This window comes from Populus trichocarpa, chromosome 4 (assembly GCF_000002775.5).
Source record: "Populus trichocarpa isolate Nisqually-1 chromosome 4, P.trichocarpa_v4.1, whole genome shotgun sequence".
In the NCBI taxonomy this organism is placed as follows: domain Eukaryota; kingdom Viridiplantae; phylum Streptophyta; class Magnoliopsida; order Malpighiales; family Salicaceae; genus Populus; species Populus trichocarpa.
Genome location: NC_037288.2, coordinates 8299926 through 8316835, shown reverse-complemented (window position 1 = coordinate 8316835; position 16910 = coordinate 8299926). Strand labels below are relative to the sequence as shown.

General features: G+C 32.3%; 1 protein-coding gene across 1 annotated transcript in view; it reads right to left on the bottom strand.

Moving 5' to 3' along the window:
• Positions 1 to 205: 205 nt before the first annotated feature.
• The window catches only part of LOC7477443 (phenolic glucoside malonyltransferase 1), a 54904-nt gene continuing 38199 nt past the window's right edge, over positions 206 to 16910 (bottom strand). Inside the window, exon 2 of the mRNA XM_052452303.1 lies at positions 206 to 1448. Within this exon, the coding sequence (XP_052308263.1) occupies positions 228 to 1448 (1221 nt within the window). The 3' untranslated portion in view covers positions 206 to 227. The remainder of the gene's footprint in view (positions 1449 to 16910) is intronic.

Here is a 16910-nt window from a genome sequence, read left to right as displayed (position 1 = left end):
CAATAAAATTGAGTTTGCTATAAATAAATTTTCTAACTCAAAATATCAGAATAACTAAAGATTAAAACTAAAAGTATACGAGATTTGTCTTTGAAAACTATAATTTCCATGTTCTTTATTTTTTTTCTTGCCATGTATATATAAAACTTCAAGAAATTAAAGCACAGCATACATTTAAAAAAAAAAAACAGGTAGAGGCATGTCCTAGTGAGGCACAAGATTACAGTTTACATTCGAAGGCCACTGGCAAATAGAGAACCGAATAGTTTCATTTCATGCTCCTTCAAGACTAAACCAACTTCAACTCCACCACTTTCGTCTTTGCTCTCCATAATAGAAAAGGCATCCAATCTATCTATGGTCGTAACCTCCACATTGCTTGGCTTCCCCCATCCAAAATCTGCCCCATACATCCCAAATCGGTTTGTCCCAGCAGCTCGAACCTGTCGAATATCTGGTTCCCAGTCATTGTATGGTAACCTCTCCTTTGCTCCCTCAAAAACTGATCTATTCTCTAATCCTTTTATCATCTCAGTAAGCCTCTTCGCAACATACGCAACCCCATTCTCTTTCATTAGATCTTCTCCTTCCACAACCACATCAAAGGAGCTAACACAATTACCAATATAATTCTTAGGTAATGGAGGGTTTAAACGGGGTCTACAGTCTACCGTAATCAAGATTTTAATCTTATCATTGCTATTTAAGCCTTTTGCTTCAAGCATGCAAACCAACGTATATGCATATACAAGCACATAAGTCGACAAATGTATTGGCTTTGTTTGATTTGTTTCCTCTTTGGATCCAAAATTATCCAGTTGAGACTTTACCATTTCCCGAAGCTGCTGTATATCTTCACGAGAGAGTTCGAACGTTGTTCTTACCAGGTTTGGTGGAGTTTCTGGAAATGGAAAAGGCTTCAAACTTCTAGTAGTGTCATCGGAACCTGGAAGTTTTACTCCCAGCCAGAAATTCAAGTACCACATGTCTAGCCCTTCAGGATCCTGAACAACTGTTCGATTGAAAAACGGGGTTAGTTCTTCTGGTAACAAGCTAGGGATTTCCATTTTTTCATCGACTAACTGTCTGCAAATGCGAGCCCATGCATTCATGAAAAAGGATACGCTCAAGCCATCAAGAACAGCATGGTTAGTGGTGTGGGCGCCGATGCAAAAACCTTTATTTGGAAATAAAGTGATCTGAATAGCAAGTGTAGAGGCTATAGTATCAGATATTGATACATTTGGCACATAATGATGTGACTCAATAGTATCATGCACTTCACTACAGAGATGGTCAAAGTCTGCACTGGACTCGGCTACTGTAAGTTTAATACCATCATCTGGAGTATTGTACATAATGACGGGTTTGATGGAATTTGGAGGCCATGTGAGGTTACCGGCAAGAGGACGGAAGTGGGAAAGAGTTAAAGAGAGTGAGTGCTTGACCTTGGGAAGAATTACCAAGTTAAAGAAAGTAGGGGTTAACTCAGTGAGTTTATAGAAAAAGATGCCTTGAACCGGAGGGAATTTGAGGTTGAAGATATCAGAGAAGATTAGAGGCAGATATAGCTCGGTGCTTGACTCGGGTGAGGTAGAAGACGGACTAACATGGCAAACCTCGAGAAAGTTTACTGGCTTGGTTGATGCCATGACACTTGAACAAAGGAGAGATGGATATAAAGAGAGAAGAGGACAAGTTCGGAAATCGAACACCTTCTTAACATGCCTTTATAGAACCTAGAACTACTATATATGAAACAAAATATCTTACATTTTGTAAAGAGGAAAATCAAATGATAAAGTTTAAGTTATAAATTTATGATTTTTTTTTCATCTTTTAGTCTATTTTGTTTTTAATCAAGGGTTATTGTAGTTCTTTTCGACTTTAGTTTTAGGCTATAATAACAAATTTAAACAATCCCTAAACTTTTAGAATATGTGTGTGTTTGAGGGAAAAAGTTTGTTGAAAACCAACATACCATAAAGTGTTAAGCTCGGCTATCCATTAACTGTTGAACCTATTTTTGGTGATCATCACTCCACACGTGTATTTCAACAAAAAGCTCTATCGGGCTTGACTTGCATCTAAGAACCGTTGCCTACAAGATAAAAATGTTGTTAGTTAAATATATTTATAAAACACAAAAAAAAAAAAATGGATGTAATAAAAAAAGTCTTACCATCTACTTCGAATGGGAAACGAATAGAATGGAGTTGCTGGTATGCGTGATAATGGAATCGCGAACATGCTGGTTCTGATTCTCTGCACCGAATTGTGACCGTCGCGTGAAACACGTGAACATCACGTGCTAAATGTATTCCACCCATACAACCTCCAAGATGTATGGCAGTCTGAAATCCTTCTAAACACTACGTCATTCTAGTATGGAAGCTCTCTTTATTTCGTATATTTTTGGGCTTTCTTATGCGTCTAGTACCAAAAATCACGCAACCTATATGATACAAATGAATTATCTGTTAGTAAATAAAAAATAAAATTTTAATATTTGGAAAAAAAATTATCCTGTTTTCGATCTTACCTAGTTGCAGTGTGATTTTCCCAAACCGTCCTCGCAATATTATTATTAGCTCTCTCCCATTCAAATTTTTCCTTGCAGCTGAAATTTATAAAAGAAAATTTTTAGTAATTTCAATAAACTAACTGAATTAATATAATTAAAAAATATTTAAGTTAATACTAACCTTAAACCTTGAAAACCATGCATCGACCTATGGTTTTCATTCAAGATGTTTGGAAACCTCGCTTCATTGAAATAATAAAATTTTCATCCATGATTTAAAGGCCGACGTTATTGTTCTCGTAACCTCAATGTTTGTAAACCTGAAAGTGCATTTGTTAAATGAAATTATTTTAAAAACATTATTAAACATGTCGTTGTGAAAGCAAAACAAACTTACATTTAAAGGTCATCCCTCCACTAGGCCTCATACTTGCTGGTAAATGGATCCCGCTGTGAAGGGACGCGTCCTCGACATTGCGGCATCGCACTCGACGAGCCCGCATTGTGAGTCGATGTTTGTGCCTTTAACATTAGGTTTATTGAGAATTGAATTTTGTAATTTGTTTCAATTTGCTTTTCATGAGGTTATTGTTTGGTTTTCATGCGGTTATCGCTATCTCATGATCCAAGTCATGAGTTTTACGGGTTAACTAAGGTTGGTTCTGATCGGTTCAATATATCATCGTCTCATATTTAAGAGAGAAAAAAGATGTTCAGTATTTAAAAAGTGTTGTCTAATATAAATTGGATTTTTATTTCATAATTAATTTCTTTTTCCACAAAACACGTTAACAATAATTTAATATTTTTTTATATTTTTTAAAAAATTAGCAAGCCAAGTATCTAGTTTTACTTAATCAAATAGCATATATTAATCTCTCTTTCTAAGACAAGGGACGTTATTAGCCAATTGATTCTTTTCTATGATAAAAAAATATTTTCAAATCATGAAATATAAATCTTAAATAGAATAATTATAATTAATTATAAGAGTGATTTATTGATAAAAAATTAATTACATGATACCACATCACTTAATGAAGAATTTTAGTAAACAAAAATAAGTATCTTAGATCATTGATCGTAAAAAAAATAGGAAAATTATATACAAACAAACTTCTAAAATTAAAATTATATACACACTGATGTGTCAACATGTAACTATGTAAGTGGTAAATTAAGGGCAAACCTAAAGAATACTTTCCAACTACATAGATAGTTTCAGCCTTACCTAAATAATTTTTTATATCAACTTTATTATTAAACTTTTTATAAATTCTCAATTTAAGGACTTTTAGCATTTTTTAAAGCCTTTCGTCCATGTTTTCATCAAAATTCTATTTTTTTTTTTGTGAGAATAGTCTCATTTTTTATGTACATATTTGAAAAATCAAAATAGTTTAATTGTAAGATTATACAAAAATAGTGTGTGCAAAATTGAGAATATCTCAATAACTTGTGGTATATCCAAAATTTAAATTATTGGTCTTCTAAAAAAAGTAACTTTCACATGCGTTTTTATGAGGATTTTGTAGAAAAAAAATATTTTGGAGGCTAAATGAAATTTTTCTTATTATTTCTTATAAGTTTGGATTTGATTTTTTTTTCTTTTTTGTATTTGTCTCTCTCCTTAAAATGGACACATTGAGTAGATCTAGGAGCACTCTAATATATAATTAAATAAACGAAATTCATTAGAATGTGAACTTGCTTAACTAAAAATTTATGTTACATAAAAAGAAAAGGTTTTACGATAAATAAAAATATTGAATATTTTTGTTGAGTTAAAGTTCTATTTTCTTTTACACTACTTGTTACATAATTAAAAACAAATAAAAAACATAAAAATTATTCAATCTTGTTAAAAGTTTTGTCTCATAGACACGTTAAGTTACGCTGCTTCTTTTTTTTTTAGTTTTCTATTCTTTTGCTTTTTCTGTAATGCATGTAATAATATGAGTTTTTAATTTGTAAGATAGTTAACCTCTTCTAAATTAAAATTTCTCAGAATTTAGTAAATGAGAAAAGATGAATAGGTAAAACACACACACGTACAAACTAACTTAAACTATATTTATATTAATTATGCATAATTGCTTGAATATAAAAATCATAAGAGATAGCTCAACTGGTCAGGCCTTGAGTTTGCTGTTCATTAATGTTCACAAGTTTGAATCTCCTCAAAGTGACTGAAGACTTACATGGTCATTAACTTTAGAACCCGTGAGATTAGTTGAGGTGCGAACAAGCTGGTCTGGACACCTACGTTAATAAAAAAATAAAAATATAAGTTGATTCAAAAATAATTTTTTACGTCGAAAAAGAATAAAAAGTGGTATTACCCACTGGTATAAAAGACTTATAATTTTTATTGTATTTTCGTAGAAGGGTGATGACTGTTAAGGGCATTGATTTGTTTTTCATATGTATTTGAATGTTTGGTTAGCTTTTGAATCGTAGAATATTTGGTATGTTATTGAATGGTTGAAAACAAAACTACGTTTGAAAGTTTGGTAGAGATTCTACTAAGCTGTGGACATCGAAAATCAGTGAGTGATATTAAAGATTGTAAGCGATGCCTTGTCCGTATTAGTATAGTTATAGGTATGTGCATAAAGATCACTCAGAAAAGGAATGAATGAGGAATGAAACTCAGAAAAGGAATGAATGAGGCACACCTCTCATATTATGTAAAAAGATAAAAAAAACATGTGTACTTGTTCGAGTTACATGCTGAGGAGCACTAACACGTGCTAAGTATCAAAATAAAAGAAAGACCCAGAAGAAAATATGGTTATTTCCATATTTATCTAATTAAGCATGACTTTATCTCCCTACCAAGCATACCAAAAAAAAAAAAAAAAGGTTTTAAGCCTACTAATATGAACTACATGGATATAAAAATTCATAAATTCACAGTTAAATTAACCTTTTTAAAAATAGCGAAATTCAAGCTTTTAAATTGAGTTTGACACACGATAACATGTATCGAGGTACTAAGACTATAATCATCAGACTCCACCTAATGATTACAAAGAATCACAAATGAGAAGTATGAAAAATACCATGAAGATTGATTAATTCTTTGATAAGTCAAGAGAAGTTCTTTTAAGAACCAAAGCATGAGAAATCTCTCACAACACATAATAATAATTGCTAAAATCAAAATCTATATAAAAAAACTCTGATTACAAATGTCGCACCCTCGCGGCAAAGCATGGCATCGCGGCGACCCTCGATTGATTTTGTTTTTTTTTTTTTTTATGAATAAGGGAGTCGCCACCTAGTATTATGGTCACTAGGAACCCTAACTGGTCTTTCAGAGATTCTAAAGCAAGGGACTGGTTGTGTAAAAGGGGATGTATTAGCACCCCTAGTACGCCCTACCTAAGGTAAGCTGCTTGGTGTTTGGTTTGCCTTATAATTGCTATGGTGTTGGTGTTCTCTTAATTAGTTTTTCTAGGATAGGTTTGCTATGATGAATGGATTTGGGTTCAAAGTCTAAAAGTAAGAACTCTTGGCTAATATGGATCATACCTTTAGATATGTCTACAAAGTGCCAAGGAGAACCAATGCAGATCTCTTGAAATCTGTGTTTGATTCAAACTAAATTTATTAAGATAGAAATCCAAGGAGATTCCATGTGCTTTAAAAGCTCATTTTTCCCTTAGTATTTCAAGAGTTTGTGACTCGTAAATCGCAAGGAGGAGGGGCAAAAATTTAGAAATCTAAGGAAATTCAGGGCGCTTTAAAAGCCTATTTTGCCTTAGTGTTTCATACTCTTATGGCTCGTAAACCATGGAGTCAAAAATTAAAATGTCCTCAATTATAATTAAGGCTTCTTTCAAGGATGTGTGATGACTTATTATTCCAAAAAAATTATTTTGGATATTTACCACTTAGGGTTTCTTTATCCAAATATTAACAGTGAATAATAACAAGTTATTCCCAATAATATTTTGGATATTCATCCCTTTGAGATTTCTTTATCCAAACATTTACGATGAATAATAGATGAATTCCCCCCAAAATAAGATTTTTGTATTTTTTTGAATATTGGCCAATACCCTTTGGAGTTTTACAAACATATTGTAAAATCCAGAATGCAAGAAAATAATTTTTTTTGTTGTGTTTAAAAAATCCATGCGAAAACACATTTTCAAAACTTCAAATATTTGTTTTTTTTATATAAAAAAATGTTAAAACATGTTAGGGTATGGGCTGTATGCAACATACAAGAAAACTTTTATTTTTTATCAGAACACAAACATCACAATTAAACACAAACATCGCAATAAAAGTTAACCAGCCGTCACATATATTCTAAGATTTATAAAAAGCTTAAAGCAACTAAAAAAAAACATTCAAAGCCAACTCAACTCAAACTCCACTCAAACAGGGTTCGGCTCGCCTACTTCAACTTAAAATTCTATAACTGGAAAAACAAGTCTATATGCCCAAGGGAGCCAAAGTTCTGAAACCCAGATTTTGAACTCAAAATCCTATGTCCATGTCTCACAACCTTACCCTTTTTCCTAAGTTGAGACCTGCCTTATTTTATGCAAACAGAAAGAAAACATTGAGGAGCACGCCTTTATATCATGTATATCATAGACTAAAAATCATAAAAACATCATGGTCGGCTATCCTTTCTCCAGCGGGCAGAAAAAAAAGTGAAGGTCCCTAAACATAAAAATTCCTAAATGATTAGTACTTCAAAGTGCATTTTTATCAATGTTTTATATCATCATTTTGCACTTGAAGTATCAATATCTCCTTAACTAGAGCATGTTTTATAATAACATGTCTAATAATATAAGATACCTTTAATTTATGGTAAATGTTCATCTTAAATGCAAGCCTATCACATAAATCAAAGGATTCATTGATGAGTTTAACTACTGAAATTGAGAAGACAAAGAGAGGGCTAAGCTTAGAAAAGAGATGCTGGTTCAGTCCAAACTAGAACACCATTCGATTATTGGATCATAACTAGAGCTGTAGAACTTGGATTTGGGTCTGGTTTATATGTATGGAAAGTTAAGACATAGGCCTAAAACTTTGATAAAGAGTCCAAGATTCAAAAAGACCATTTTCAAGTTCAAATTGTAGCAACAACAGAGAAGTCGGAATCTGTTCTGCAGCCCAGATACTATTCAGTGTTCAGCCTATATCTCGAGTTCTAGAAGTTCAAATGCACTGATTCTTGTTTTGTTGGAAAGCTGAGACAATTTCCCAGAACTTTCATGCAGATTATCTGCTCAAATTCTGATGTTAGCAATGACGTTTTCTGTAGACAAGAAGATAAGGATTGTTACCAAGTCAAGAGGTGGCCACCCACTCAACAATTAATCATCAAATCACTAGTTCTGAATTTTAGCCTATAAAAGGAGGCATTTGCCATCCATTTAGGCATCTTGGTTTTCAGATTAAGATCATGTTCTTGCTCTCTCTCTTTATATTTTTGTAATGCTTAAGTTTTGTTTATATTAATTTCTTGTTTATGCTTTTCATTTCATTTCCTTTACTTAGTTAACTTATATCTTATTTATGTTCTTATCTTGTTTATTTATGTTTCTCTCTTTCATTATGTTTAGCTAAGTTTATTATGTCAAGATGAAAAGGTTACACTAATGGTGTAAGAATAAGTATAGTATAAACTCAACATGGACTTTAATGTTTGATACTAACATGTTTTGTATTTGTTATCTTGTTCACTTTTAATACTTTGCTTGTTAAATGGTTAATCTAGATTTATATTGTATAACCCTTGGTACAAAAAATACTTGGCACTTTCATAGCCCAACCGTATGGTATAACCGACACCTATGCTATGAAAGGAACTTGATTTGTTGTTAACATAAGTTATAATCATGAATACCTGACAATATTTACAAGTATTAGCATTATTCAAATAAGATAACTAATGTAATCATGTTAACAATTTATAATCCAATTGGAACCTCCTTTGTGTGTGGTTTCCAGTTGAGTAATAAAAAGAGTTTATACTATACTTGTTTGAAATACCATTAGTGGACCCTCTAACCTTGACAATTATTTTATCCTTGTTTAATCCTTATATCAATATCACTTCTCAAAGCTCTCTTCAACTCCTTTTTTGTTATGATCTATTTCTTTATTTATAGTTTATACATTTAACTTATAAGTTGCTTAAGAATTGAGCCTCATAATATTTCTCAATTTTTCTTATATTAGGTAATCTCATTTGTCTGAGCCGGGTCACAGGGTTTAGTGGGCGTGTCTGACTTTCTAGTCTATATTTTGTTGTCCATTTTTAGATTTTCTTTCGATATCATCCTTCTACATTGATTTTTTTAGGAACTAGGTATAAACAAAGTTTGGACTGAACCAGATCTAAATCAAAGTTTTAGGTCTATGTCTTAGCTTTTCATACATATAAACCAGATCTAAATCGAAGTTCTACAGCTCCAGTTATGGTCCAATAACCGAATGGTATTCCAGTTTGGACTGAACCAACATCTCTTTTCTAAGCTTAGCCCTCTCTTTATCTTCTCAATTTCAGTAGTTAAACTCATCAATCAATCCTTTGATTTATATGATAGACCTGCATTTAAGATGAACATTTACCATAAATTAAAGGTATCTTATATTATTAGACATGTTATTATAAAACATGCTCTAGTTAAGGAGATATTGATACTTCAAGTGCACAATTATGATATAAAACCTTGATAAAAATACACTTTTAAATACTAATCATGTTCTGATACCAACTGTAATAGCTCAAGGTTTCTCATTAATTCCCAACACAGTGATTAGCATTTGAACTTCTAGAACTCGAGATATGGGCTGAACACTGAATAATATCTGGTCTGTAGGACAGATTCCGACTTCTCTGTTGTTGCTATAATTTGAACTTGAAAATGGTCTTTTTGAATCTTGGACTCTTATCAAAGTTTTAGGCCTATGTCTTAACTTTCCATACATATAAACCAGACCTAAATCCAAGTTCTACAGCTCCAGTTATGGTCCAATAACCGAATGGTGTTCCAGTTTGGATTGAACCAGCATCTCTTTTCTAAGCTTAGCCTTCTCTTTGTCTTCTCAATTTCAGTAGTTAAACTCATCAATCAATCATTTGATTTATGTGATAGGCCTGCATTTAAGATGAACATTTACCATAAATTAAAGGTATCTTATATTATTAGACATGTTATTATAAAACATGCTCAAGTTAAGGAGATATTGATACTTTAAGTGCAAAATTATGATATAAAACCTTGATAAAAATACACTTTTAAGTACTAATCATGCTCCGATACCAACTGTAATAGCTTAAGGTTTCTCATTAATTCCCAACACATTGATTAGTTAAATGACATGAAATGGGTGATTTTCTTTTTCTTTTTCTTTCATCTCACCTATTGATGCTTTGTACAACCATGTTTATAGATCAAGTATATAAGCACCGCCAATTATAATAGTGTGACACCCATATGATCACATAATCCAACATCTTACAGTAGAGAGTACATAAACAACACATTCATTTCATTATGTCATTATACATATTAGTTCACATCCTTGTTTCTAGAAAATCATCATTACAAGTCTTTACAAACGTGTTGATCGACAAATCCATGACTATTACATTTTTTACACAAAATGCATATCACCCTAAACATGTGATTACATAGTTTATATCAAAGCATATGGAACCATGGAATGGAGTTCCTACGTGCCTTGGCTGTGTGATGTCTCAGTTACAGTTCAAATGCATTATAAGAAATAAAAACGATCTTTAATATTATAAAAATAATGAATAGAAAAATATAATTGCAAATTTCACTATTAACCTAGGTAAGTAAATTCTTTTCATTAACTTCATATAATACAATCACTATGATTTTGTCGAACTATGTTAATCTTATTTGTACATCCATTTCACTCAATTTGAGTTTTAGAGATCGAAGTTAGCTCCATGGTCTCCCTTAGTCCATAAGCCCAAGTGTCATTACCCAAATGTAATTCCATCATTTGATCTTGATCATCTAATAAATACACCATTAGTCGAGGCAAATTACTCTATTGAACCTCGGTCATCCCTTATGAATATCATTAGTCGAAGCTAGTTATATTATTCAATCTCAGTCATCCATTATGGATACCATTAGTTATAGCTAATCACATTATTCAATCCCGATCATCTATTACGAATACCATTAGCCACAACTAATCACAATATTCAATCCTGGTCATCCATTACGGATACCATTAGCCGAAGCTAATCACATTATTCAATCAGCTATTTCATGAGCAATTTCCAGTAATCATAACCGAATAGCAACAATTTTATATAACATTCATTACAAGGATCTAATATAATTACAGAAAAAGGTTAAGACCACCTATCTACTCCTCCCGTAGGGTGTCCTTGTCCGATCGAAGGTCCAATCTCAGTCACACCTCCTGATACACCAATGATCATCAATCAATATATTTGTATTCAACAATCTCATATACTAATACCACATATATTCCAAGAATGCACAAGCTCACATTCAAGTGTTCCTCATATGATATAATCATATAATGAAAGTCATTATATCCAGACATTCTTTTTAATTCTAAATGTAGGTTACCCACATAAATCCTATGATTTAATTCTAGTGTTCCATGATGGGGTTAGGCCAACTGACATTAGAATCGTCAACAAAATCTAAGTCACTTCCAACACAGAAAATCGTCAGCTTAAACTATGTTAGTTTTGACACAGAAAATCATCAGCGAAAACTAAGTCACTTTTGACTTAGAAAATCATCAGCGAAAACTAAGTCACTTCTAATGCTACTTTTTCCTAGGTTACACCTAGGACCCGTGTCAAGTTTTTTCCTTTTGCCGCTTCAACCTAGTTCAAGCATAGACCATAATCAAATCATATTCAAATTTACAAAGTAAAGGTGATAAGGGGGTGTCCCTATTTCATGAAGATAGTTTGTACTGAACCATATTACTAGAGATAACTTATTGATCGACATTCCTTTCTATAATAGTTGTAGCCTTGTCACTTCCTTTTTTGACATACTACGATTCTCCTCAATGTTAACATCACTTCTCATTCATCGTAGCATGGTAAAATACATCATAGGCATTCTAGTTTATTCTGTACAACCTATGATGCGAACCTCGTGATCACATGGTCACGCAACCCACACGCAAAGACACTAATTCCCGAAAATCCAAGTAAATCAGGTTTGATAGGAGTGTGACACAAAGATAACTTGTACCTAGGCACCAGCACTATTGGAAACGGAGACCCCCCACCCAACGAATATTGATTCGCGAATGAGAAGTATAAGGATGACGCCACGAAGACAGTTGTTCTTTGATAAGTCATTTTTCAGTTCTTTAGAGAACTATGGAAGGGAGATTATCTCACCAACACACACACACAGAGTGCGGTAAACAAGAAGTTTTATTAATCTGAATTGTCTGCCCTTACATGTCTAGTTATGCCCTTATTTATAGTGACTCCAAACTAAAGTAAACCCTAATGGACCCCTTATGTGGACTTATATGATGCCCATTTACAATTAAACCCAAATAATATAAATAAACCCTAAACTAAGAAGAAAATAATAATAACAATAATAAATCCGAATTTAATATCCTAAATATAATAGGATTAGATTTGTTGCCCTTTAGAAGTCCCATATAAGCTAGGAGAATGAAATCTGAAGGTAGAATTAATTCTGAAATCTTCTTTCCTTTTTTTGTAGCTAGGATGAATAAGGAATCCTTGTAAGAAAAGGATTATAAAACATTTATGAATCATTGCCACACTTGGAAACTATGTTGCAGCCCATTAAAGATCTTTGTAGAAATAGAAGATTCCTAAAATAAGCTGCCACATCATTTTAGGAAAAGAATCCTAGCCAAATAGGAAGTCCACAAGTCAAAAGGAAGTAAATAACAAAATACAGCCTATGTTGACCTGTGTTTCGATGCCTTTCCAAACTCTAATTGACCTGATATTTTAACCCAAGGTAGGAAAACATGTCAAGAGACTTTATGTAAAATTTCAGTCCGATCCAATGGTCGGATTGAGAATTATAATTGTTGTCATAAAACTGGATAATTGCATATTTTACATCAAAATCCGAATTTGACCTTTCCTAGATTGTATCATTCCCTCTCTCTTCAAGATGATTCGTCCTCAAATCACCAATAAGTTGAATGGACAATTCCTTAGCCTCCTTTTGAAGCCTTTGGAGTTCTTTTCTTACCAGCAATCGTCGCCAACAACTTTGGATGAAAGTAGCAGCCGTTCTATTTCGTATATCATCATTGCAGCGTATTTTCTCCTCTCTTTCTTAAGCTTGTTGGGCATTGACTGATGCCGTTAACACATCAAGTTCTTGCTTCATCTCCCCTAGAATACGGGATAGACTCTTGGATTCTTTTTTTTTTAAACACTAATCTCTTTATTTCTCAACATTTAATACCACTTCTCTTTTTGAATCCTCCTTTTCTTTTGCCATAACACCTCATCAGAATACATGAAATCCCTTTAGTTTCTAGGCTGCCGAAAACCTTCCTGATGGCCTATGATCTCATCCTTAAAACCGCCATCACCAATATCATCAATGTCCTCTTTAAAATCCTCATAATCAGCCCACCTTGGCCTTTCAGCCCCACTGCCATTGTTAGATCTGTGTAGAGCCCCAAATTTTCTCACATCTTGGGTACATGTTCCAGCCACGTTACCATGTTTTCCCATCTTTGCAAGTCTGTCACACATGTTCCCCATCATAAAATTCATTCTTTCCATCATCTTTGTCATGGCATGCATTTGGAATTTAAGTTCTACATTGGGAGGGGATGGTGTGTTGTTTTGCGCTGACATGACAGTACCTGCAAAAATTGGTTAGTGGTAAAAAAAATCCTCACATCCCTCGTGTTTCGCTCAAAAACTCTTAATATCCTCACATGCACACACCTCTCATCTCACCTTCTTGCGGTTCTTGCAGAACTCAAACCAATACCAAATAGACATGAACGAGAGTAAGGAATACACACTATCCATAATTCATCAAGTTTATCATAAGGTTGTCACACAATGCAAGATTAATCCAACATATGTACATTTTTCCAAGGATTCTCTCACCTATTGGTCCATGGCCGAGCCTAGTGTTGTCAACATCTATTCTCACTATTGTTCATAATTGTATCATTCCAACTTATCAAACACATTCTAATAGGAATTATTCATTATGCAAAAGTCTTATTTTCATTCCATATCTTGATTCCCTAAGAGTGTTCATCATGCAAGGTCTCCATCATGGTTTTCCCTTTTTTGGTCGGACATTGTTGTCCATTTTCTTTCTAATTTACACATGCAATTCATCATTTCTATCACAAGTATGCTCACAAAAACATGTTATAATCACACATTCATTCACTTGGTTCATAATCATGCAAGGTCATCAATCACATAAACAAAATCAAAGCATTAACATAGCATAATCTCTGTTTCAGCTCAAACATATCTCTAAAGGCTTAACAAGATAACAATCTACACATTCCATCACTTCAATTCACTTTCTTTTCATCCTTTCAATTTGGCCGGCCCTTATTTAGGGTTTATTCATCCATAATCATCCATGTTCATCAATGTTTTTAGTAAAAATTATGCACTTGTGTCCTTTCATTACCAATTCTTCTTCAATCTTATCATTTAATTGTTTATTTTTTTAATTAACAAGTGTAAGAACCCTAAATCTTTCATTTTGAGTTTTCTCCCTCTCCCTTGTTCTGAAATCATGAAGCAATAAACAATGAGTGATATAGAAACAACTTTAAACAAAATTTGGGAAGGTTTTGATGGTTTTCTTCTTCTTTTCCTCTTAGTTTTTCTCTCCTTCTTCTATTGTTCCAGCCGACCTTCTAGGTTCTTCCTTCTTTCATATTTTCAGTCTCCCTTCCTTTCTCTAACTTTTCATTCACTCAATCATTCAAGAAAGATGGCATGTAAGTTGATTTGGGTGGGTTCTCTTTGCAAGAGGGAAGGCTGCTGTAGTTAGGGTTGTTGCTTGTTTGGGGAAGAGAAAAAATCATCTCTTTTTCCTCCCCTTTCATTTATACCCCTCTTAAATGGGATGGAAGTGTTTGGGTGTTGGTTATCCTTATTCTTATTCCCCTCTTTGGTTAACTCAGGGCAAATTTCCCCCTCATAATTCCTGCCTAGAATAGGTCGGCCTATAGTATTTAATTATTTTGGTTTTTATAGCTTGTACATTATATATATTCAGATCCTCTTGCTAATTTTGCAATTAGACATGCTATATATATGTTTCTAAGAAAAATAGTTGTTTATAACCGTTATTGTTCTTCTAACAGCTAAAATGGTTGACCGGTTTAGATTGGTCAAGCCAATTGATTGATCAATTCTTACAAAATTTCAAAGTGTTCATCATTGATGAACAAGCAATCGATCGGTTCATTTGGCAACCCTAAACAGTCGACCGATTCATGTAGGATTCTAGAATTAACAATTTAACCTAAGTGAATTCTTATAACTATCTAACGTGATTATTAGCAATCCTTTAATGCATATAGAGTGAAGTGTGTGAGTTCATTTTAATTGTGCTATTATGTAAGATATAAATATTACAATAAGATATAAATTTGATTCCTTCCAGTTGTTGAAGCCCAAGTTTTTTTCTTTTATAAGGAGCTCACTTATTCATGCACCAATCAACTAATCATTTGAAGTTCAAATTAACTTAAAGTATATTAATATTTTGGCATATATGTTGCATGTGTATTAATAAAAATCTTATAAAAATATTAAAATTAATTTTAAAAGAATGAAAAATAAATCAATAAATACTATGCATAGTAGGAATCAAATTTGAATAAAACCATCTATATATATAAAACAATTGCATTCGATTTAAATGAGAATAAAAATTTTATTTAAGATTCTATTAAATTTTAACATAATTATATTAGCATTATAATTTTTATATTTTTTTTCTTATTTAAAGTTTGTTTTTAATATACGTGATACAAATATTAAAGACATAGACATAAATAATAGTTTTATTATACCTTTTGACTGAGGAGTCTTTTTCAATACGAGTAGAATTTGTTAAAAGGTATAAATTCTTCTTAAAGAGTCAAAGATAACATAAGAAAATAACTAAGGTCCATATAAAATTGCAATTTAATAATTTTTTGAATTTTGATATAATTTTATTATTTTTATTTATGTTATATGTGATATAAATAGAAATAAAAAAATATAGGCATAAACATAAATTATGAATGTTTTACTTTAAAAGACTCTTTTTTATTATTAGTAGCATTGACAAAAACAACAATAACAAAATTTTATAAATGTTTTCAACTACATTGATAAAAAAAAGAACGTGAAACAATAACCAAGGATCTCACATAAAAAGAAATAAATCAAGGATTGATGTGAAATTGTCTCTTAAATTACTAATTTGAGTTTTGAAGAAAAGTTTGCAACTTGACTCAACAAGAATCTTGCCTTGAAGAACCAAAATTATATGCAATTGATCACTTTCACCCTACGACTACAACGAGAAGTATAAATCATAACGAAGTTGATAAATCTTTCGAGAAGTTTGCAAGTTCAATCAAGAACTTAGTATGAGAATCACTCAACCACACAAAGAGAAAATCCTTACATAAGAGTATTTATATGTAAATCCTAAAACTAATCGGTCAGACATGTATCCAATTTAAATAAAACCCAAACTAATTAAAATAAAGTTTAAAATAATAATAATAAATAAAACAATAGTCCAAGATTATTTTTCACACTTTTCCGCAAATGATAGTGAAAAACACCAAATAGAAATAATTGTTGAAGAATCCTTGTTGAACAAAAGCCTGATGCCCTGTACATTAAGAATTAATTCATAACAAATTAATTCTTGTTGTTTGATATGAAATCTTTGTAAGGCTCAACTTCAAATACGTCATTCTCTCTTGTCTAGATGAATTAGTGGGCCTACCATATATTATTGAAAAAGTATAGATGCTTAGTTTTCAACCCAATTAGAATCACATCCAAAATCCTCTTGTAGCTTTAGATATGACTTGAAAAGTAGACAAAGGTCTAAACTGACAGATTTAAACCTTTTTACCCCATGTCTGACTTAGCCGATTGAACTCCTCTTAGATCCACTTTGTTTTAGGCCTTAGAATAGACCCAATGAACACTCTTAATGGATCCTTTGATGTTGTTGCTAGGATCACACCATCATCTCTCTCCTCAAAAGGGTTCGACCTCGAATAATCACCCACATCAAATAAAGAAAGATCATAAGCTTTGAATATAGCACTAACATTATACTCACTTTGTAGATTC